The sequence below is a fragment of the Suricata suricatta genome, chromosome 7 (assembly GCF_006229205.1).
Source record: "Suricata suricatta isolate VVHF042 chromosome 7, meerkat_22Aug2017_6uvM2_HiC, whole genome shotgun sequence".
Lineage (NCBI taxonomy): Eukaryota > Metazoa > Chordata > Mammalia > Carnivora > Herpestidae > Suricata > Suricata suricatta.
Window position 1 is genome coordinate 113,934,611 of NC_043706.1, and position 22,996 is coordinate 113,957,606.

General features: G+C 36.3%; 1 protein-coding gene across 4 annotated transcripts in view; it reads left to right on the forward strand.

The window, feature by feature from the left end:
* ENPP1 (ectonucleotide pyrophosphatase/phosphodiesterase 1) overlaps positions 1-22,996 on the forward strand; it is a 76,793-nt gene that overhangs the window by 46,127 nt on the left and 7,670 nt on the right. For 3 of the 4 annotated variants that reach the window (XM_029944796.1, XM_029944795.1, XM_029944794.1), the window contains exons 8-23: positions 280-399; positions 1,476-1,585; positions 2,355-2,420; positions 2,727-2,799; positions 6,187-6,295; positions 7,245-7,376; positions 9,223-9,254; positions 11,097-11,224; positions 12,418-12,487; positions 13,200-13,287; positions 14,413-14,582; positions 16,220-16,271; positions 17,743-17,897; positions 19,465-19,594; positions 20,692-20,772; positions 21,614-21,746. In XM_029944796.1, the coding sequence (XP_029800656.1) occupies positions 280-399; positions 1,476-1,585; positions 2,355-2,420; positions 2,727-2,799; positions 6,187-6,295; positions 7,245-7,376; positions 9,223-9,254; positions 11,097-11,224; positions 12,418-12,487; positions 13,200-13,287; positions 14,413-14,582; positions 16,220-16,271; positions 17,743-17,897; positions 19,465-19,594; positions 20,692-20,772; positions 21,614-21,746 (1,649 nt within the window). Of the gene's footprint in view, positions 1-279; positions 400-1,475; positions 1,586-2,354; positions 2,421-2,726; positions 2,800-6,186; positions 6,296-7,244; positions 7,377-9,222; positions 9,255-11,096; positions 11,225-12,417; positions 12,488-13,199; positions 13,288-14,412; positions 14,583-16,219; positions 16,272-17,742; positions 17,898-19,464; positions 19,595-20,691; positions 20,773-21,613; positions 21,747-22,649; positions 22,754-22,996 lie in introns of all 4 variants that reach the window. The other variant, XR_003910829.1, reaches the window with a different exon arrangement.

Genomic DNA, 22,996 nt, shown 5'->3' on the forward strand with positions numbered 1-22,996 from the left:
GAAATTGAAGAAGCTGCCTATTAATATAGGTCCTCTTCCATAGCATTCCTACTTACTTTCTTCTGTTACATAATTTAAAGCACAAATACTATATAAAATCTTGAGTGGTTGGTTGTATTTTAATAATCTCATAGCTTTGTTCTTCCCCAACTTAAACTCTGTCAAGTTTCTTATAACTTCAGTTATATGTTTGTCTTTGATGATTTTGGTTTGTGACTTTATTTAACATTAAAAAAACTTAAAACTTGCATAAATAAAACCTGTTTTTATATTTTTTAGGGACTTTATCCAGAATCCCATGGCATAATTGACAATAAAATCTACGATCCCAAGATTAACGCTTTCTTTTCACTTAAAAGTAAAGAGATACATAATCCTAAATGGTACAAAGGAGAGCCAGTGAGTTGTTTGTTTTGGCTTTTAAGATAGTTTTTTTTTTAATTGTTCTCCTCTATTTCATTCAGAGTAGAATAACAGATCTCTGGAGCTTTTAATAACCTACTTCATTTATTGTATCTGTGGCCATCCTTTTGTAAATGGAGATGGATGCTGATAATTTTAAGCATAGCTTGTATCATTGTGTAACAAGAGTAGTTTATTTTGTAACTGGGTGTGGTAATTCTGAACCATTTTTCTTTTCTGCTTGATTCCATTTTCTTGTACTAGGAGTGTGTGGCGGTAGTCAGGGGGCAATATTTTGATCTGTACAAAACCAATTGTTTCTGAAAGAAGTAAACTTTGACTTCATTTTTATTTGCTAATGCAAAGATTCTTTCTAGCCACGATTTAGATGTGTTCTCTGTATTTTTCAGAATTTCTACAAAAATCCCATGGGGTCTCTTTTAGATAATCATGACATTCCTCTTAGAAGGAAAAGGAGCACGATGTGTAATTTACAGGGTATAAATTCAAAATTTAGTGCTGATACTTAAAGCTGTGTGACTTTGGGCAACTTATTGTTTGCCCGTATTTATCTTCATATTTATATGAAATTTTCTCATATCCATACTGTAGATAATACTGTTAACTACCTTATGGGGTTATTGTGAGGATTTTCTAAATTAATACTTGGGATGCTTATGGGGATACTCTTTAGAACTGTAATTGGCAATAAGTGCTTAATAAATGTTAGTTACATAACAAAAATGTCAGCAAATTAAACACATGTATATTTGGGAAATTTTTTTTCTTCTTTTAACGGGAACCCTTTAAGTAGGGGTGTGGCTCTGAAAGTTGCAGAGGTTTCCGAAAAGGGACTGTCTATATCTTTTAGGTTAACTTAAGCTCTAGTTATTTCATCTGATTTTGCTGCTGTTCGGAGTCATATTAAGTGATTATTTTATGGTCTCACTGCTTGTTAGCCTCCAACACATTCCAGCACTTGAGAGACATACACTGATGTAACACAAACACGTACTTTCCTAAGAGATGAACAGTTGTGTAATTTTCTGACTTGCTTTCATTCTCTTTCCCAGATTTGGATCACTGCTAAATCTCAAGGCCTGAAAAGTGGCACATTTTTTTGGCCAGGTTCAGATGTGGAAATTAATGGAATTTTCCCAGACATCTATAAAATGTATAATAGGTATGTATAAGTGTACTTTTTTTACAACAGCCTGTTTATTTTTTAATATTTTACCAAATTCTAAGTCCTAAAATTTGCATGATATGTTGGCGAAAAAATGAGAATGAGCAGAATCAGAACTCTGTGTCAGATACCTTGTAGGTATCAAATGAGTTTTGAATGGATGATGGACAGTAAAACTAGACAAAGTTTTTTCTAGAGGTTTTCTAGAAAGTGCTGGTTACATGTTAGAGTTTGCATTCAGATCTTTGGGCAGGAATAAAAAGTGAAGTTGTGGTGACTGACTCCAACTTTTTAAGAGTCATGAGTGAGTGAGTTCTCCATGAGGTACTGTTTCTGGAATGTATGGACACATGGGTTATTCATGTGGTAGCAATTGCTATTTTCAGGTGCAAGAATAATGTCATCAAGTAGGTGTAAGAAACATGTCTTTAAACCTAGTTGCAGCTTTCATTGGGATGGTTATGGAGACACTATTTAGAACTGAAATAAATGGCATTTATGTATATAACAGAATGTCAGTAAATTAGACACTTGCCTTCATTCTCTTCCCCAGATTAAAGCTTCCCCAGTGTAAAGCTTGACTTTTGTCCTTTTACAGGGAAAACAAATTTGAGTTTTCAAATGAAACTTGTACATTGTTTCGAACACAATTAATGCATGTGATTGCTTTAGTCTTTCAGTGCCCTTTTCAATAAGAAAGACACTGACATTTTAAACTCAAGACAATTATCACAGACTGTTTCATTTTGTTTATCCTTAATTTTAGTTCAATACCATTTGAAGAAAGGATTTTAGCTATTCTTAAGTGGTTGCAGCTTCCTAAAGATGAAAGGTATGTAGACGACTAATTTGTATGGTAACTACTCCTTTGTTTTATAGAAATCACACAATATTTAAAAATAAGCAGCAAGAAAACTTTGCAGTTGGCTCTGGCATTTTATCTCTAAATGCACTCTTTAGGGAGCTCTTATAGCTGTCATTTTGAAGAACTCCAAACCTGCAAATTATTTCTCAGAAAGTTTAGAAATGTTACCCCAGTGTTATAGACTTTTTAATCACTATAGATTGTTAAATTATTTTTCTGTTCTGTTTTACAATGTGTTTATAAAATATTACATTTTGATGCTGTTTGATTTAGACCACACTTTTACACTCTGTATTTAGAAGAACCAGATTCTTCAGGTCATTCGTATGGACCAGTCAGCAGTGAGGTAAGTACCTTTTTATCAGTGATTACTTCATGACACCTGATGTCTTCCAACTAAACCTTGCTTTGAAGCAGGTTTCTAGACCATGCTAGCAAGATTCCATGATTCTGGGAAGAATATAGTAAGCACAATTTTACGAAGTCAAAGGATGCACCCTAGTAAAAATAACAATAGGGAGAATATGTCTTGTCTATACTTTTCACAGTGCTAAATTGAACCAATAATAATTAAATTCTGTATTCTCATTCCAAAGCCTTTATCCACTCAATTTTTCCCTACATTGGCCTAAAATCTAAGGGTCTTTGGAAGTTTTGCAAATGGGTAAAACTCCAATTTTCTTTTCTTTGCCTTCTTTTTATCTTAATTTATTATATTCTGTGTTTGAGAAATAAGAGTGTAGATAGCAAAGGTTCAGAGAGCCAGGGTTCTGGCCTGTCCGTAGATTGGTTTCTTTCTTTTTTTTTTTAAAGATTAAAAAAATTTTTTTTAATGTTTTTTTAAAATTTATTTTTGAGAGAGAGAGAGAGACAGCATGAGCGGGGGAGGGGGGGTCAGAGTGAGAGGAGTCACAGGATCTGAAGACAGGCTCCAGGCTCTGAGCGGTAAGCCCAGAGCCTGACACGGGGCTCGAACCCATGAACCGTGAGATCATGACCTGAGTCAAAGTCGGATGCTTAACCAACTGAGCCACCCAGGCGCCCCTCTTTAAAAGATTTTTAATGTTTATTTATTTTTGTGTGTGTGAGAGAGAGAGAGAGAGAGAGAGAGAGAGGGACAGAGTACGAGGAGGGGAGGGGCATAGACAGAGAGGGAGACACAGAATCTGAAGCAGGCTCCAGGCTCTTAGCTGTCAGCACAGAGCCCAACATGGGGCTTGAAGTCCTGAACTGTGAGATCATGACCTGAGCCGAAGTCAGACGCTTAACTGACTTAGCCACCCGGGCGCCCCTAAGTTTTTTTTTTTTTTCTTATTTCAAGTTAGTTAAGATACAGTGTAGTCTTGGTGTCAGGAGTAGAACCCAGTCGTTCATCTCTTACATATAACAACCAGTGCTCAATTTTTACGTAAATATAGGAGAATTAGTCAAATAACACAAGAAGCCTACTGGGACCTCTCCACCTTAGAAGATCTATCTCTGACCTCTGAGCTTGGGCATCAAAGAATAGGAAACTTTGTCAACACTTTAGAAAATTTCAAATAACCATGGTTTTATTGAACAGTTAGTAGGAAGCTAGAAATGGGGAAATGGCTCATGGACTAAGGCTATCAACATGAGATCTTATTTGACCTGACACCCTTTTAGGGACTTAGCCCACCCCTGGCTAGGTTTGCAATCAGTATAGTGCTTTGGAAGATCAAATACTGCTTTCAGTTTTTGTGTGGCCATTGAATTTTCATATCTTGGAGCAGAGGAAGCATCAGAATAGAAAATGATTTGAGCTTCTTTCCTTGTACTTCTAAGCTGACTTCCTTTATGATGTATATTTTATCTGTGACCTGAGATCAAGAAACGAAGTAAGGATCTATGAATAATGGTGGTCATGATGAAAGATAGAAGAGGTTAGCCCGGGTCTCTACTCTCAGAATCCTTGTTATCTTTTCCCCATGTGACCCGAAGAGGTAAAAGACTAGGAATCACTAGGATTTCACCCCAGTCTGCATAGTTTGTGAGCCTCAAAGTCTCTTCAGCACAGAGTCAAGACCAGAGCCGATCCTAACCTGTCTGTTGTGAGCTCTGGTTTCAGAGTGTTACTTGCTCTCAATGCTTATATCAGCAAGAGCAGAAGGAAAGGAGAACATATACCCATTTTCTCACTTGAATTGAAAACACCTCCATAAACCATCTTCTCCTGGTTTCCCTTATCCTAGGTTTGTTCCAGATTTGCCCTTCTTAAAGAATAGGTGCCTCTTGGGTGCCATCTCGTCAGATATAAGAGAGAAGAGAGAGAGGGAAGGGGACCATCCATCTAGTCTCCCTAGATGTTCTTTCCATCAAAATCCATCTCCAGCAGCGCTAATGCAGTTAGTAATTCCATGTGCCTTTGCCCTAATTGTCTTTCAACTAAGCACAAATGTTCCTTAGAGGTGGGGGAAGGAAGACACATGCCCAGCAATGGGACCACGTCATAATTGATGGCAGGGAAGTTTCGTGTCAGTGTTATCTTGGTTTGACAGTTGACCAGACACTAGTGTAATTTTTATTCTTTCACTAAATTCACTGACACTTTCGACTCATGTCTAGGTCAGTTGTACTACAAATAAGTCTAAGGATTATTTTGTAATTGTTTGATCAGCAGATCATATAAATCGTAAAATCGGTGCTGCCTTTTTAAGTTTTACTAAAGAGTTTCCGAAGGACTACTTTTGTGATTTCTCTTCATTCAAAATCGAGCTCATTACTTTTCATATCATAGTCACCAGCTTGTAAACTCTGTTGAATTCTACTATTCCTGGCACATCAAAACCCATTTTATTTTAATACTTAACTCCAACTTGCATGACTTGGGTAGCTTTGAGTGATAGACCATACTGAAGGAGGCTGTTTCATTATTACAGTGGAATAAATGAACTACAGAGATAAGACTGATTGATACATCATAGAAAGCACATGTAGAACTGCAAAGAATTTTCCTCAGGTGGTTTTGCAAGAAGAACCAAAAAGAGAAATGTCAAAAGCAAGTTGCTAAAATCAGTTACTATTCTATGTCCTTGTGATATATGTATGTAGAATACATGCAGTTTGTAAGGAGATAGTGGGTTGTATTCCTAGGAGTTCTAATTTAAGATACTTTTTTTTCAATGTTTACTTATTTTTGAGAGAGAGCAAGGGAGGGGGGGGCAGAGAGAGAGGGAGGCAATGAATCAGAAGCAGGCCCCAGGCTGAGCTGTCAGCACAGAGCCTGATGTGGGGATCAAACCTATGAACTGTGAGATCATGACCTGAGCCAGTTGGAGGCTTAACTGACTGAGCCACCCAGGCACCACCTAAGAGTTCTAAATTTTTTTTTCATATGGTTTATTGTCAAGTTGGTTTCCATATAACACCCAATGCTCTTCCCCACAAGTCCCCTCTTCCATGACATCACCCCCCTAAATCAAACATAAAGAACTATAAAAAGCATTTCATGAATAATTTTTAACATTTTTGGCAATTTAGACAATCAGATCAGCTAGTGACATTTCCAGTCCTTAAGATTGAGCGTGTATGGGATTTGGACCCTTCTTTTTATTAATGGTCATTGTCTTACCTGACATGTCCCAGCCTTATGTAAATCAGTTCATCATAGTAGCTGCATACACCAGATTTTTCCTTTATTAACAGAGATAGCTTTACATAGAAATAGCCATTAGTATGGAATCCATCCCATGAAATTGTGTCCCTTTCTTAGGTCATCAGAGCGTTGCAGAGGGTTGACAACATGGTTGGCATGCTGATGGATGGTCTAAAGGAGCTGAATTTGCATCAATGCCTGAACCTCATCCTTATTTCAGATCACGGTAACCTGAATTTTCATCACTTACTCTTAAGGTTAAATGGTGCAAAAAGAAAAGTTTCCTTGATTGGTTATTGTTTCATTATTTCTTCTGATTGTTCTAGTTAAATCTTTTTTTTTTTAATGAAGTTTGTTGTGGAAAGTGTTTAGGAAAAAATTATATAGAATATAAAGTATAAGTAAAGTACAGAATTCACAGCTGTCAATGTTAATGCATCCATATCCTGGTTTGAGGAAGGTTTATACCAGGAATTTTGAATAGTTAAAATTTTTTTTAATATTAAATTTTGGTAAATGTAATATAATAATTTTAGGTTTAATTTGAATACATTATTATGTACTTCTATTTTCTTTGGCATACTAAATCTGACTTTAGAAGTAGTATATATTTTAGCACTATGTTAATTTCACTTTTACTTATTTTGACCTTTAGAACATAAATGTAACAGCCTTGGGAGCACAGAAGCAGTGAGTGTACAAGAGAATGGAAAACAAGTCCTTTTTGTTTCTTTTTTCTTGTTATTGTTTGTGTCAGAAATAATTACTAAAAGCTATTTCTAGAAATAGCTGTAAAAAGTTCTGTTCCGAAGAAAGTGCAGTTCTGAAATGAGACTGAGACTTTTATCCTACCAGTTAATATTCTGGGTGATCTTGGGAAAATGGTTAGGCTTTGCTATTTAGTCTGAAGCTGTGATACCCCTCCTCACTCACATAAAGATACTGCAATACCTAAATTAGAAGAAACATTAATTGTAGATGAAGAGGAAAAGTTTTTTTTTTTAATTGAAGTGGTAGATACAGCTGAAATTCTGTGTCTTACCAATGAGATGTTTAACCCACATGAGCACCAACAACATATTTATTGAATTAAATTCTGGAAGTGAAAGAAATTCTCTTCTATGTGTTAAATTCTTTATTAAAGTTGAAACATGTTTGGGAATTTTTTCCTCTAGGCATGGAACAAGGCAATTGCAAGAAATATGTGTATCTGAATAAATATTTGGGAGATGTTAAAAATATTAAAATTGTATATGGACCTGCAGCTCGCTTGAGACCCGCTGATGTCCCCGATAAGTACTTTTCGTGTAAGTACACATGGATGCTAACTAATATGATTACGTTCCTGTAAATTATTATATCTCCACATTAAAGTGCATCAAGTTGATTTCCTTTTCATGATTAAATCTCCAATGCAGATCTTCTGCACCCAAAGGGATTTTATACAGGACACAGATCTAACCACTTATTTTTGTTTTTCATTGTGAAGCATATTATGTGTGTGCTCAGTACATTTTTATGTTGCAGTGTGTGTTTTACTTGTATTAGGTTCAAGATTACTTGTACTAAAAAAAACAAAATCAAAACTTAAGAGAAAAGTTCAGCTGCATTTATTCAAATTTAATTAATGACATTACATTAAAATAGCTTAGAGCTCTTATAAAATAATATTCTGTTACAAGGAGGAATGCAGGAAATTTTGTAATTCTTATAATTCTATAAACAGCTGGTTTTTGTCTTCAGAAATGACTTTCTTTTACCATTCCAAAACACAATACCAATGTGTTTCGTAAACAGAGAAGAAGAAATTTCAATTCTGTCTTGACCACATGCAAAACCCAAGCTGCCAAGAAGTCTTTTAAAATATTAATTATTTTCCAAGTCAAGTCCATTTTCTAACTGTTTGCACCTCTGTTATATTCTGCTTTTTGATTGCCATCCTTCATAACTCTCACGTACCTAGAACAAGTCTTGTTTATCTTTTTGTTACAGTTAACCTTGAAACAGAAAGAAAAAACAACTTTTCTGATATTTATCAGAATTGGTTAGGTTTGGAAACTGCAGTGCTGACTATTCCAGTAGATTCTATTGACTATTCATGAGGAGAAATAGATTCACTGTAGGAAAGTAGCTATGCAAATATTAATCATTATATTAACATAGTAACACTAAGCATAGGCTTTATATATGCATGGCAAGTTTTAATTAGTGGGTTTTTTAAAACTATAAAAGTAGTATACAACTGTTATAAAACCTGTTATAAAACTATACAGATGGAGGCAGTGCCCAGAGATGTTTAGGTTGGGATGGCTAAACTTTGACCACATTCTTCTCTTATTAGGCCTCTGTTTCCCAAATTAAAGCAAGAACTATGTCTATATTTATTTATAAATATACATACATAATACACATATATATATATATAACACTTCATTTTATCTGAAATTTTTAAAAACTTTTGTAAAGTATGACTAGAAGAATCTTTGGAAAGCTAGACATATATTGATTTGTAACACAGAAGACACTGTCTTGACCACATGTGCTATGCAAATACTAAAAATATGCAAATTTGCTATGCAAATTCAGTTACAAAACTAGTCTATTTGCCTTCTCTTATAAGTTCCCCTGTTTCTTTTTTCCTTGGAAATTCTGGAATTATCAAATATCAAAATATATAAAGTAAAAAGTAACAGTTTCCTTAAATCTCCCCAATTCACACCTCATTTTCTCTCCTTAGAGATTAAACACTGTTAGGTCTGGAATGTCTTCCCAGGTATCTGCTATGTGTATATAAAACACATTAAAAAAAATTTTTATACTCTGAAATCATACTAGACCTAGATGCACGGACATACAGATGGATGGCCAGATGAATGGACACACATATGGATGAACAGATGGTTGGATAGATAGATATTCTGTAACTTGTCTTTTCATTTAACAACATGCCATGATTTCACAGGCATGGGCTGGTTCCTAACAATCTCTCATTCCTGCCACAGACTAATATATAATCATTTAAATAAGCTGTTTGGAACCTGCTTTGACATTTAGGTATAGAGTTTGAGTCTGACACTCAACATTTTTGTTTAATTTTTGTTTCTAATTGTAGCATACCATCAATTATTAATTCCTATCTTTGTTCCCCTTCAGTTGATTATGAAGACCTTGCCAGAAATCTTTCTGTGAGTATATTTATTTTTCCATTATTTAGTTATTGTTTGTTTTGTTTAATATGTATTTATTTAAGAAAGCTCAGTATCTGTTCTTGGGATTTTTTAGCATTAGAATTTTTCAGTATATGGGCCAACATTGAAACACCCTATAGTTTTTAAAGATTTTTAAGGACATAGCCCAATAAACTAGCATTGAAAGCTTTGAAGAATTCATGTATTGTCATTGTTGAATTTTTATGACAGTAAACTAGAAATAATTGGAAAAAATAGAAGGGAAAAAGTGTATAGCTATATCACCATTATTATATATTTCCTACCAGTCTTTTTTTTAAATTGTTTTTATGTTTTTTATTTATTTTTGAGAGACAGAGAGAGATAGGGTGAGTAGGGAAGGGTCAGAGAGAGAGATACAGAATCTGAAGACAGGCTGCAGGCTCTGAGCTAGCTGTCAGCACAGAGCCCAATGCACCCATGAACCATGAGATCATGACCTGAGCCGAAGTTGGACGCTTAACCGACTGAGCCACCCAGGCGCCCCATCCTACCTATCTTTTTATACCCATTTAAAAAATAAATTTTTGTCTTTTTTTTCTTTTTTTTTTTTTAGCACTAATATAGAGATTTTATTTAAATTGTATTGAGTTTTTACAGCACATTGCATGTTTGTCACAACGCAACTGCACAGTTTGGATTTTTGGCCACATCATGTCACTTACACCCACAAGAGCTCCGAAAGGAGTATTTGATGAATATATCTGAGCTGAGAGCCCAGAATCTCTCTCCAAGGCCATGCAGTATGTTCACTGATGGGACAGTCCCTCAAAACAGCCACACAAAGTAGACAGATACAGTCTCCTCAAATGTTACTACCAATCTTACTCCCCCTGAAAATGGGCAGAGTGGAGTGCAATGAAAGTCAAGTTAATTAAAAAGCCACTCACAACTGGCAGTAAATTTTAATGACTGAGAAAATGCTTAGGAGAATTTTACATATCAGAGACAAGGAATAGTTTGTTACTTTTTCAATGATCTCAGTAATTTCCCGGACACAGATCTCCATTATTCAACTCCATTTAAATGAGGGGAAAAAAAAAGTTCTGCTAGGCTGACCTAAATACGCCAAAACTTTTTAGTTTACATCCATGACAAGTATAAAAGCACAGATGCTTCTCTGTAGGACTGAAGAAAAGATCAGGACAAATAACAATTCTTGTTCTAAATGCAGATCCTAGTTATTAAAAAATAAATTTTTGTCTTGATGAGTTATCTATAGTACATTTTAAAACTTATTTTATTTATTTATTTATTTATTTATTTATTTATTTATTTATTTATTTATTTTGAGAGAGAGAGCACAAGCAATGGAGGGACAGAGAGAGGGAGAGGGAATCCCAAGCAGGCTCTGCACAGTGTGGAGCCTGACGTGGGACTCCAACTCACAAACTGTGAGCTCATGACCTGAGCCGAAAACAAGAGTCAGACACTTAACTGACTGAGCCACCCAGGTGCCCCAATATGCTTTGAATATTAAAGAAAATTCTTACCATTGCAGTTATATGAATGTTTGAAAATGGTAGTAACTCAAATGTAACTGTGTGACATAGTCTAAGAGTTTTGGGTTTTTTATGTAGCAATTATGATTTCCTGTAAAAAAGATACGAATATTAAATAGTTTGGAATAGTCAATGTGTACATTATACAAGTCAGTAGGAACTCAGTTATTTTTGCATCTGTGACTTTCTGAGCAGGTTGGCAAAATTTTTATCAGAAAAAAATTCTTACAGAATTAGAAAACGGTTTCAAGAGAAGTTTATGGCAATACGAGTTTTTCTTTACCTTCTGTAATTTCAGTGCCGGGAACCAAACCAGCACTTCAGACCTTACCTGAAGCATTTCTTACCAAAGCGTTTGCACTTTGCCAAAAATGATAGGATTGAGCCCTTGACATTCTATTTGGATCCTCAGTGGCAACTTGCATTGTAAGTTCTGATGGTTTCCAGGTAAATCTAGTCTGATATGTTAGCTGTTCAGTGTAACCATTGGGCTCCTTTAAACAATGTTGTTATATGAAAACTGTGCAAATATGGTTCTCTCACTCTGTGTCGGGGTTTCTTAACCCGGGATTGACCTTTTGGGGTCAGACCATTCTTTGTTGTGGAGGGCTGTGCTCTGCATTATGGGATGTTTGAAAGCATCCCTGGCTTCTACCCACTAGACAAAAAAGCGTCCTTTCCACAGTTGGGCCAACCAAAAACATCTGCAGACATTGCCGGAGGTGCCCTGGGGAGGGCCATCCACCCCCGCTGGGAACCACTCCCCTGCTCACATCCGTAGTGATTACTTATGTTCCACCATGGTGTTACCACTTGCCACCGTTTCTCTTCTGCACATTACAGTTATCCTCATAATACGTTCAGATCCAGCAAATGATTGGTAAAACCTCTTTATGACAATGAGCAGTAGCTTTCTTCATTTTACAGAGTTGTTTTTTCACCTCAGTTTATTGACATGTTGGAAAATTATGGACGGCCAATATTGTTAATATCTCAAAACTTGATAATTAACTCCCTGGATGGTTGCCGGGAAGCCAGGGATGATAAACAACCCCTGTCAAGCAAAACCTAAGCAATGAACCAGGATCCACTTAAGAGTTTCACTATCTCTGCTTTTACTAGAGAGCTGTGCTTTTCGTGTTTGGAGGAAAAACATGAAAGAAGGGATGGTCCTTGCCCTCATATTTCGATATTTTACAAACATCTATTATATTTGATATTTTATGAACATCTATTATGTTCTAAAGATTTCTTTAGACTAAGCCATTTAATTTGTACAGACAAACCAATAGGACAAAATTGAAATGAAGATAAGCTAACTACATTGCCAGTGTCACAGCTAGTAAATAGCATAGTCAGGGTTCAAAATTAGCTTTGTGTCAGTGCTAAGTGGTTTTCTCCTCTATGCCATCCTGCGTTTCTAGTTGATTTGTCTGCAAAATAAAAAAATAAGGATGGTCCCTTAATGCTTTTCAAAGCCAGGTGGTTTTGTTTTCCATTTTTTGGTTTGTTTTAATAAAACAGTTACTTACTCTTTATTAACAGAAATAATGTAGTGATTTAAAATTTTGCACTGTGAATAGACTTTACATCATTAATTCATATTATGTCAAAATTAGGAATCCTTCAGAAGGGAAACATTGTGGAATTGGATTCCATGGTTCTGACAATATATTTTCAAATATGCAAGTAAGTTAATCTGTTATACTTAAAACAATAATAGTTTGTATCTGAAGAAAAACTGATACACAAAGTTTCGATTTAGAAACACGGGTTGTGATTCTATGTCTTGGATGAGAATTAATGCAGCATATGATTTTATATTGCAGTTTTATTGTGGGCATTATATTAATAGAATTTGTTAAAATCTTATATTTATGTTATAGGTATGTATGACTTATTATATGATTTGTATCTTGTACTAAATTTTTGATAATTAGTTTGCATATGTTTGGGTTCTGTTAAGAATATTGCTCCCTAGTAAATGGAAGCTAGTGATTTAATAGGAGAAAAGATATCCTACTTGTTCTAAATGAAGATAATACCTTACATTCTTAGAGCGATTTAAAAGTCCAAAATATACTCGCAACAATTATTCGATTTGATCCCTACAGCGCTGTGCATGGTGGGCAGAAGGCCATTTATATCCCATTTCACAGATGAGAAACAATTTCATCACCCATTCTGTTCTGATTGTCAAGGCAGGAATTACAGTTGTCCTTAGATTACGTGTGCAACAGGGGTTAACACAGTATCCTATGAAGTCTGCGGGCTCAGTGTTTTTCTGGAATCTTAATATAACCAGCTTATATATGTACAATGTGGATAATATAATTTTTTTCACCAGCCGCATACATAGCTGATATGAACTGATAAACTATTCCTTTTCTGGCCCATCTAGGCCCTCTTTATCGGCTATGGACCTGGATTCAAGCATGGCTTTGAAGTTGACTCTTTTGAAAATATTGAAGTCTATAATTTAATGTGTGGTAAGTGTGAACAGGCTTTCATTTCTTCTGAAGACGGAGCTGGACTAGGATTATGAGAAGGAAGTCACACGGTGAGCACCTTTGTAGAGATGGTGATGAGCTGAGACAGATCTTCACATTTTTACCTTTCGCCTTCCTGACCCAGAGTCATTGAAAAAAAATTCACGGATTATGCCATTTGATTATGGATGTTTCTTCCACTGGTGTGCACACAGGTAAACTGCAACACCTAGAGTCTTGGGGTCTGTACACCCGCAGTGCCTAGCAGTTTGCCAGTCCTTTGGCTTAATTATATGACAGCTGACTCAGGTTTGGGTTGGAAGCCCGAAAAACAGTTTGGAGTCTGTGAAGGGAACACAAAACAAGTGGAACCTCTGGTAGAAATGATAGTTGAATGGGTGATAATGTCACAGTTGTAGAAATGGAGGAGGACCCATTAGATACGTTATGGATTTACTCTGTACTTTCTTAATTAATACCTTTATGGTTGGATATTATGTTTTAAATATTACTTCCTCTTTCTGATTATGACACTAGGCATTTGCAAAACCTTAAATATGTCCTGAGTGTAATTCTTTCAGTGGGAGTCTATATACTTAAACAAATTAACATCTTAAAGCACTTAAGACAGTACCAGGCATATCCTAAAAGCTTTACTGTATAAGTGATTGCTATTGTTATTATCAAGAGCATGAGTCTTAGACTCAGACAAAGCTGGTTTTGAATCTTAGGTCTTACTACATTAGTAGCTTTGAGGCCTTGAGCAAAGCACTGTGATTATTCATCTACCAAATATTGAGAATGACATTAAATTGTTTTGAGGATTAACTAAGAAAAATATATTAGCACAGTGATTGACGTAAGTATGCAGTGGTGGTAACTCTATTATACACTGTAAACTTCAGAAGTTTCCGGAGAGAAGTACAGCATATATATCAGTAATTCCATTAAGAATCATGTAGTCATAAATGCTCTCAAATTCAAGAGTGTTTTATAGTTTTATTTTAGGTGGAGAGTAAAGAACTCATACACTTAGTTTTAGAAAGATAAAAATAGTATAAGTCTACCGTTCATTTGATTTTGAAACCTCTAAGTAACTATTTACCGTTCTTGGCAATTATGTAGATTTACTGAATTTGACGCCTGCCCCTAATAATGGAACTCATGGAAGTCTTAACCACTTTCTAAAGAATCCTGTCTACACCCCAAAGAATCCCAAAGAAACCCACTTCCTGGTACAGTGCCCCTTCACAGGAAAGTCCAGATATAACCTTGACTGCTCGTGTGATCCCTCAGTAAGTATTGAGAAGAGCGTAGCCCAGTTTGTGTGATTTTACAGCACCCTCTGCATAGCATGTACTATGGAAACACTTCATGATCAAATTAAAATGTATGAGTGAGCATAAATATATATTTATGTTTAATTCTAATGTAACACATATAGCCCTTTTATTTTTTATTTTTCCTCTTCTTGGTTTTTGCATTTTCATTTATTTAATGTTTTAATGTATATTTATTTTTGAGAGAGAGAGAAAACATGAGCAGGGGAAGGGCAGAGAAGGAGACAGAATCTGAAGCAAGCTCCAGGCTCTGAGCTGTCAGCACAGAGCCTGATGCAGGGCTTGAACCCTTGAGCTGTGAGATCATGACCTGAGACGAAGTTGGTCACTTAGCCTACTGCGCTACCTAGGTGCCACTGTTTTGTTTTGTTTTAAATTTAGTTTTGAGAGAGAGAGAAAAAAATGCAAGCCAGGGAGAGTCAGAAGCAGGCTCTACACTGTTAATGCAGAGGCTGTCATAGGGCTCAAAGCCATGAACCATGCAATGGTAACCTGAGCCGAAGTTGGATGCTTAACTTCGCCCAGGCGGCTCTCACTTCTGTTTTTATCCCTTAGAGCTGTCACTTGACTTAGGTGCAGATAGGGAGAAGTCCAGCTAAGTTCTGTGGCATCCTGAATCCTGGAATCTGTGTTGTTATCCTAGCAGTGAGGTCTTGATTATAAACCAATCAGAGTATTCTTTTCCTAAAATATATCTGTTTATTTTAAACTATTTTTAATGCTTATTTATTTATTTTGAATGAGAGAGAGAGAGTTGGGGAAGGGAGAGAGAGAGTCCCAAGCAGGCTCCCCACTGTCATTGCAGAGCCCAGTGCAGGGCTCTGTCTATGAACCCATGAGATGATGACTTGAGCCCAAACCAAGAGTCAGACTTTGAACCAACTGAGCCACCCAGGCACCCCTCAATTTATTTTAAATTTAGAGGCAAAATAACATTTTTTGGTATGAAATGGATAAATGGCACTTTTTTTTTTAAGTTTATTTCTTTATTTTGAGAGAGAAAGAAACAGTGCAAACAGGGGAGGGGGCCGAGAGAGAGAGAGAATTCCAAGCAGGCTCCAAGCTGTCAACATAGAGCCTGATGCAGGATTTGTTCCCACGAACCATGAATTAACGACTTGAGCTGAAACCAAGAGTTGAATGCTTGACGGGCTGAGCCACCCAGGTGCCCCAGCACTGTTTCCTTTTTACTCCTATCTTAACATATAGTTTTAAGAGGATAAAAATATGTGACAAATGAACAAAATTGGTAGTGTCCATGAAGATAGAGGTTTGGGGACCAGTTGATTTTATACACCTTCCATTTTGTTTTAGGCTCATAGAAAGACTGTCAGAGTAGTGATAAAAATTATAAAGCAGTATTCTTATTTTTCACTGATAGTGTTGTGCCTGTGTAAGAGTTTTGTCTTTTTGTAGCTGTCATCCGAACTTTTATCCTCTTCATCAAAAAATAACTTACACTTGTACAAGATGCTTTTATCATTGTCCTATGATAGAACAATTAGGCTGTAGAAATTGTTGACAAAATGAAAGCACATCTAAACAAACAAACATGTCTCTCATTGCTTAAAATAGTATTATTAACTTTTTAGGTTTTGCCAGCTGTGGACTTTGAGATACAGTTGAATTTGACTGTGGCAGAAGGTAAGACATCCTTACTCTTGATCTTGGAATGTGGAAACAGGCTTTTTCTCAACAGTGTCAACCACCGAGAACTGGTCTGGGGACATTAGCTGAGAATAACCAGTAACATAAAAGTAGTAGTGGAGGACCAGCTGAGGAGACACGGGGATGGTCCCGCTCGAAAGTCTAGACCGCAAGTCGTAAGGAAAGAAGGGATAATTACGGCGCATCATGCATTTAGTGGAAGCTGAGTTACTCTTTATGAACAGAGTTGAGGTGGTTCAAGATTTTGAAGATTTTTATAAGTTTATAAGAGATCCTCAGATTTCCATTGAAAATACCTATTACATTTCTATCTCACCTGGTTCTTAGTTAATTACAGGAGAGTTTAAGTTGATTCATTTAAGTTATTTCATCATAACTTTTTTTTTTTTTTTTTGAGAGAGAGAGTACAAGCCAGGAGGGGCATGGTCACAGTGCAGGATTAGATTACATGACCCTAAGATCATAACCTGAGCCAAAATCAAGAGTCAGACACTTAAATGACTGAGTCATCTAGGTGCCCCGCTTCCTAACTTTTGAATGAAAATTAAACATGTTTAATACATGGACAACTGAGACCATTTGTCAGCCGGGATTTGGATGTTCAGTGTCACTTTGATATGGTCTCTGATACACTTTCATGTAGTCTCTGATCCTTAAGTTACTTGGCTCAGTTTTTTCTTTCTGGAATAAAGAGGTGAATTCTGTATCAGAATTTGCCTATATAAAAATCTCTGTATATGTTTAGAAAAATCTTTGATGGCTTATGGTGACAAAGCATTGTGGTGAAGAATGACACTTTTGGAATTGAGTAGATCTATATTTGAATATGAGCTTAGGAATTGTATGTCCATGGAAAAAGTACTTACTCCCTGTAAACTGCTGTTTTCTCATTGTCTAATGGGCATATAACCTTAATCCATAGAGCTATTTAAGAATTAAATTAGATAATGTCTACAAAGGACTCTACAAAGCACTTGATGCTTAGAAAAAGTGCAGTAAACGGTATATACTATTTCATTTAGCTTCGTCTCATAATTTCAGTTCTGAATTTTTGCTTTCCAAGCACATACAGCATCTCAAAACCTTTCTGGAGATTTCCCCTAAAGAATAAATCATTAAACTATTGTTAAAGAATCTTAGTAATATTACTGAAGACATAACTGCTGAAATTTCCAGCAATTTCACATCGTGTCCCCTTGTGATATCTTAATATTACATTGATCTCTCAGAATCTTCATAGGCAAAAACTGCGGTGAATCCCTTTTGTTTTCTAAATCATTTATGGTTCTGCTCTTTGTAATTAGTGAGTTTTTTTTTCAGTTAAAAACAATTTTTCAATAGGGCCTAAGGAGAGGAAAGAATTAGATGAATGTAGCCATATATATTACCATATAGTTCACAGTAAATATGTTTGCCCGGTGTTTTCTTTTTTCCCCTACGATCCAAGAGAAGGTTATGAAGCGCAGCACTTTACCCTATGGAAGACCCAGAATTCTCCAGAGGGACAGCACAGTTTGCCTTCTTTACCAGCACCAGTTTGTGAGTGCTTACGGCCGTGACATTCTGATGCCCCGTTGGACATCCTACACTGTTGACAGAAATGCAAGTATTGGTCGCCTCTTTAGCTATGTGTGATTATTTTGAAATATCATTAAGCAAAACGTTAAAAACATGGTTAATTTGGGCCAACTAATCTTGGCCTTATACTCAGTTTCTAAAGGAGGAGATCACTGAATTGGGAGTCAGGAATTATGAGCTGGTTCTAGCTCTGCCACTGACCAGCTCTGTGGCTTTGAGACTCCGAGCCAGTTTGTTCTTCTGTGAAGTGAGGACTGTGCATAACCGTGTCCCCTTTGCTTTGTGTTTGTTCGTTGTCATATTCAATGATTCTGATTTACAATTTGATGTGATCAGTTTTGCAGTCAGTCACAATTCTCCATCTCTAAAGGCCTAGGTGTGTGAGTACAAGGTTTTCCTTGGCTGTACTCCCCTTAGGGGGTCCTCACCCCTACCTACCTACCTACCGATGGAAAAGGCCACTCGGTAACTTCTCTGTGTATAACGCCTACACAAAGATCCTCAGATCAAACCACAGGGAGGCTGGGGATCCTGTCTACCGCCCAGACCACCGGAAGCCCTTGAAAGGAGTTGGGGAAGGGGGTGTGTAGAATATCCCAGAATAAGACCACCATTCCCCCTCACTCCTGCCCCCTGGCAGCTGTGGTAAGAAAGAGAAGCAGAAGAGAGGTCTTGAAAGAGAGAATGGTGGAGGGGATGAGATTTAGATCTTGATCAAATTCAAGTTTTCAACTAGACTGACCAGATTTTCCAAAACTGAATGCCTGGCAAGTTATAGGATGCCCTTAAGGGATGGAAAGGGGATTTGAGAGAGCCTAGCTGAGGGTAGCAGTTAGATTTTTAAAAAATACAGCTATTGTTAATACTCATCGAGAAAGCTAAATAAAAAGATAGGGATATGTATGTGTATATATGTAATTTCTATGTTAAAAATATATATATATTATGTGCCCTCACATATTCACATGTTTATGTAAAGTTTCAACCAGAAATTTGATTGTTCTAATTTTGAAGACTATCTTCAAATACTATAAACACGTTTTCTACTTAACTTTGTAATATATAGGAGTCTGCCCAGTATTTTGTAGGTCCCCATAAAACTTATTGTTTAATGCCTTAATTATGGCATTCTTTGATTCGGTTTGAATGTTCTGTTTTATAATATAATCATAGCAGCATGAATTCAGTCATCACTGTGCCCGAGGTTTTCACGCTGCATTGTTAATTCAGTGGCTTCCCAAAGTCCCAGCTTTCAAGTCTGTGTAGTTGTATTTGGAAGATAAGCTTAGGTCCCCCCAAAATCAGCATTTTGCCACATGAAAGTTGGAAACCTGTAAACAAAATGAGCCCAGCATACTAGGACAATATTTGGACATATGGCAAATATACTTAATATTATGAAGAGTCTATGCCTTTCAGTTAGAAAGAAGATGAATACACTGCTAGAAAAATGGGAAAATGGAGTAGGACATAAAGGGACAACTGAGGATCCATAACTATAGGGTGTAGTTCACCCTCAACTCTTCGTAGAGCAGTCTTCTTTTCGTTTATATGCCTGATACCTGATGGCTCTTTTCACTTTGGTTTTCAGGACAGTTTCTCTACAGAAGACTTTTCCAACTGTCTCCACCAGGATCTTCGAATTCCCTTCAGTCCTATCCATAAGTGTTCATTTTATAAAAATAACGCTGAACTGAGTTACGGGTTCCTCTACCCACCACGTAAGTTTCTTCCTCCCTGACCTGCTGTTTTCTTTGTCCTCTTTCTCTCTCCCTCCTTCTTTTCTCTCTTTTGGGGCAGTGGACACCATCTTTTATTGTTGACCATTGTGAATGGGAAATATAACTATCGGGAAATTTTTTAAAGCATCTAAAACTTGAATTTTATAAAACTTTTAGCTTTTGTTTGGAGGATAGTTGATTTCATGCAGACACTGTAGATAGGACATTCTTCATTTTTTCTACATTTCTTTTACACATTTCTCAAATTACATAGACTTTGAGAAAACGTGGGTCAGAGGATACATCAGGAGTATTGGGAGGGAGATCTCATTTTGTTTGTTAAAAAGAAAAATAACTTGTCAAAGAATTAAGAATAGGCAGAGCCTATGTGTACTTGCCCTTTTATGGAGATGGGGCCTCTAGGGAATTTTTTCGTTTCCCCCCCCCCCCTTTTTTTTTTGAGGTTAAGTGTTCTATTTTTAATGTGGCAGATTTGTGTGTCAATGAGAAGACATTTTGAGGCTGGCCTTAAAAGGCAAAATCAGATGTCTTCAGGTGCTTAAATACTTTCAGTATCCAGTCCAGTTTCTGGAATAAGTGTCTGAAGTCAGAACTTGGCTCTTGCTTTATAAAAATAGACCAGATCCAAGCTGAAAACCCATACAAAGAAGCCTTGTACAGCATCTCTAGGCAGACATCCTGCGATGTTTTTTTGAGGATAGTAGGTGTTCTGAAGCCAGATATTTTCTTTTTTTCCTTTCACTGTAAAAGAGTTTAAGGAAAGAGGGTTGTCTGCATAATACATCGTAGTTGAAATAAGGCAAATAAGGTAAAATTTGAATATATTTAACTTGAGGCTCCTACTAAGCTTTTTATTTCTTTGTTAAATTCATCTTGAGGAAGAAAATATCTAAATATTTTACTTTTTTTAAGGGACTTGACCAAACACATTGCACTTTCCCTTGACCCAGTACCGGGGAAAGTTTTATGGGTTTTAGGTGATAGCTAATTTTTAAAATGCCAACCCCATGAAAAAGTATGATTTCTAATACTATTCATGAAGAATGAAATAATTCTTTTTTTTATTTTCTTTGTAGAACTAAAAAAAGGTTCAAGTCAACTATATTCCGAAGCATTGCTTAATACTAATATTGTGCCAATGTACCCGAGTTTTCAAGGTAAAAAATTTTAACCCTATATCTCATAATTTCAATGAATATCTGTATATTACAGGCATAATTTATATTAATAAGGCTGATCTTCAATAAATGACTATCTGATACGTTCTTATCGGTTTAACTTTGACAATACCAGCACACAAAAATTCTACAACTATTAGAATCATGATATATTCCAATATCATTTATTCTACTCTGTATTTAAATCTCTATTAATAACATTTCTTGGTGAAAAAAGTATGTAATCTCCTTCCAAAGTTATCCAGCTTATATAGTCTACTAGATTTACATATATTTTCAGTATGTTTCCCCATTTATAGAAGTTCTTGATAATTGTTTTTGATCTTAAAATTTATATATTTTATGTCATTATTAATTATTGCAGCATTTGGCTTTTAAAAGGATAAATATAAATTTATACTTCATGTGATATATACAATTTCAAAATATATACCATATAGGAAATTTTTACTATAATTCACATGTAGAATTGTGACTATTTCAAAAGAAATATTCAGATATTAACAATAAATCTGAATGACCTGCCTTGTTTATTTATGTTCATGTTTTTTTCCGCTTCGTGGTGATCTGTGACCACAGATTCATGGTGATGCACATGGTCTGTGATGTCCAAAATTGTCTTGAATTCAACATTCATCCATTAGTTCTGCTAAAGGCCAAAGTTGAACAATGGATTTTTGGCCTCACGCTAACACAGAAGCCAGATTTGACTTTATCTCTCATTGTTACAGATGCTGATTTTGAATGAGTTTGTTTATTTTAACGTGACAGCATGGCATATTATTCTTTTGAAACTCCACTGTCTTCCTTCTTGTTTCAGTGATATGGCAGTACTTTCACGGCACCCTACTGCAAAGGTATGCAGAAGAAAGAAATGGTGTCAACGTTGTCAGTGGCCCTGTGTTTGACTCTGATTATGATGGACGATATGATTCCTCAGAGACCCTGAAGCAGTAAGAACCTATTTCATTTCCTCTTAAAAACAGCTGTCAAGTGAGATTACCATACAGTTGAGTCAGCAGAACCTTTCCTGTCTGATAGTATTCATATTGATGTTCATGACATTTCTGATTACACTGAAAGCCCCTTGAAATATCTGATTAATTTTGATGTTTTGCTTGGTGCGCAGTAAAATGTTTTTTAGAGGAAAGAAGGAGCGTTTCTCTCCTCTAAGTAGTTCTTGAGCTCAAACTGAACACTGAACTCGCTGTATGTCACGAAGGTGACATCCATGTTAAAGTCTCTATGTGTGGCTAATGGTTAAGATACTGTCTTAATTAACATACTGCTGGTTAGAAGATAAGCACGTGCTGTGGCTAGAGGTGTCCTGAGTCAAAGAACCAGCAGGATTATAAAGCTGTAGTGGCCAAGCTCAGGCCTTGAGTGACTGTCACGGCCTTTACCCAATTTTGGTTAGAGGGGGATGGAGTGACCATATTAAGAAAAACCATTAGTGGTTGCCTTTTTTATAAAGGAGAGAGGGAGAACATTTTAGAAGCCACTTGATCTTTCTTAAAAACAGCATGATTTTGGAAGCATTTTTACTGTTAATGCTCCCAGATAAAGAAATTGAGCCAACTGTTGAGATTCACCTCTTCCCTGAAAACTGATCTTCTAGTCAGCCCTAGAGAGTACTCTTTACACACATATATCTGTAACACAGTAGTTTGGAACACAACAGTTGTTTTTATGTTTTGTTTTGTTTTGTTTTTACCATATCCCTTGGGGAATAAGAGTCCCAATGTAACTGTCTCAGAGGTCACAGCAGTAGAATGGGTAAAGAAGAGAACTTTACACCTTGTGCATTCTACCAGAGCTCTCTGTTTTAATCAGTCTTCTATGTCATGGCTCCACAGAAGATTATAATTGAAGAGAATGCTCCCACTGCCTTAAAGTTTGAAAGACGCTGAAACACAGACCAACCTAGCTTTGAGACCCGAGGAAATAGAATTAAGATGAGGTAAAGGTGTTACTTGGGACCTCTTGGAGAATATGCTACAATTTAAAAGAAGTCAGTGGAATGGGAAAGAAAATGCCTTTAAAACAAAGACGAGTTCACAGACACCTGACTTCTCTGGAGGGGCTGGAACAGGAAAAAATAAAAGTCCCAAACCAGCTTCCTTTCTGTCTACCATCTGTGCACAGTTGCATAGGGTTGAAAAGACCATCAGTTGCAGCTGCTCTGGAAACAGTAAGGAGATTC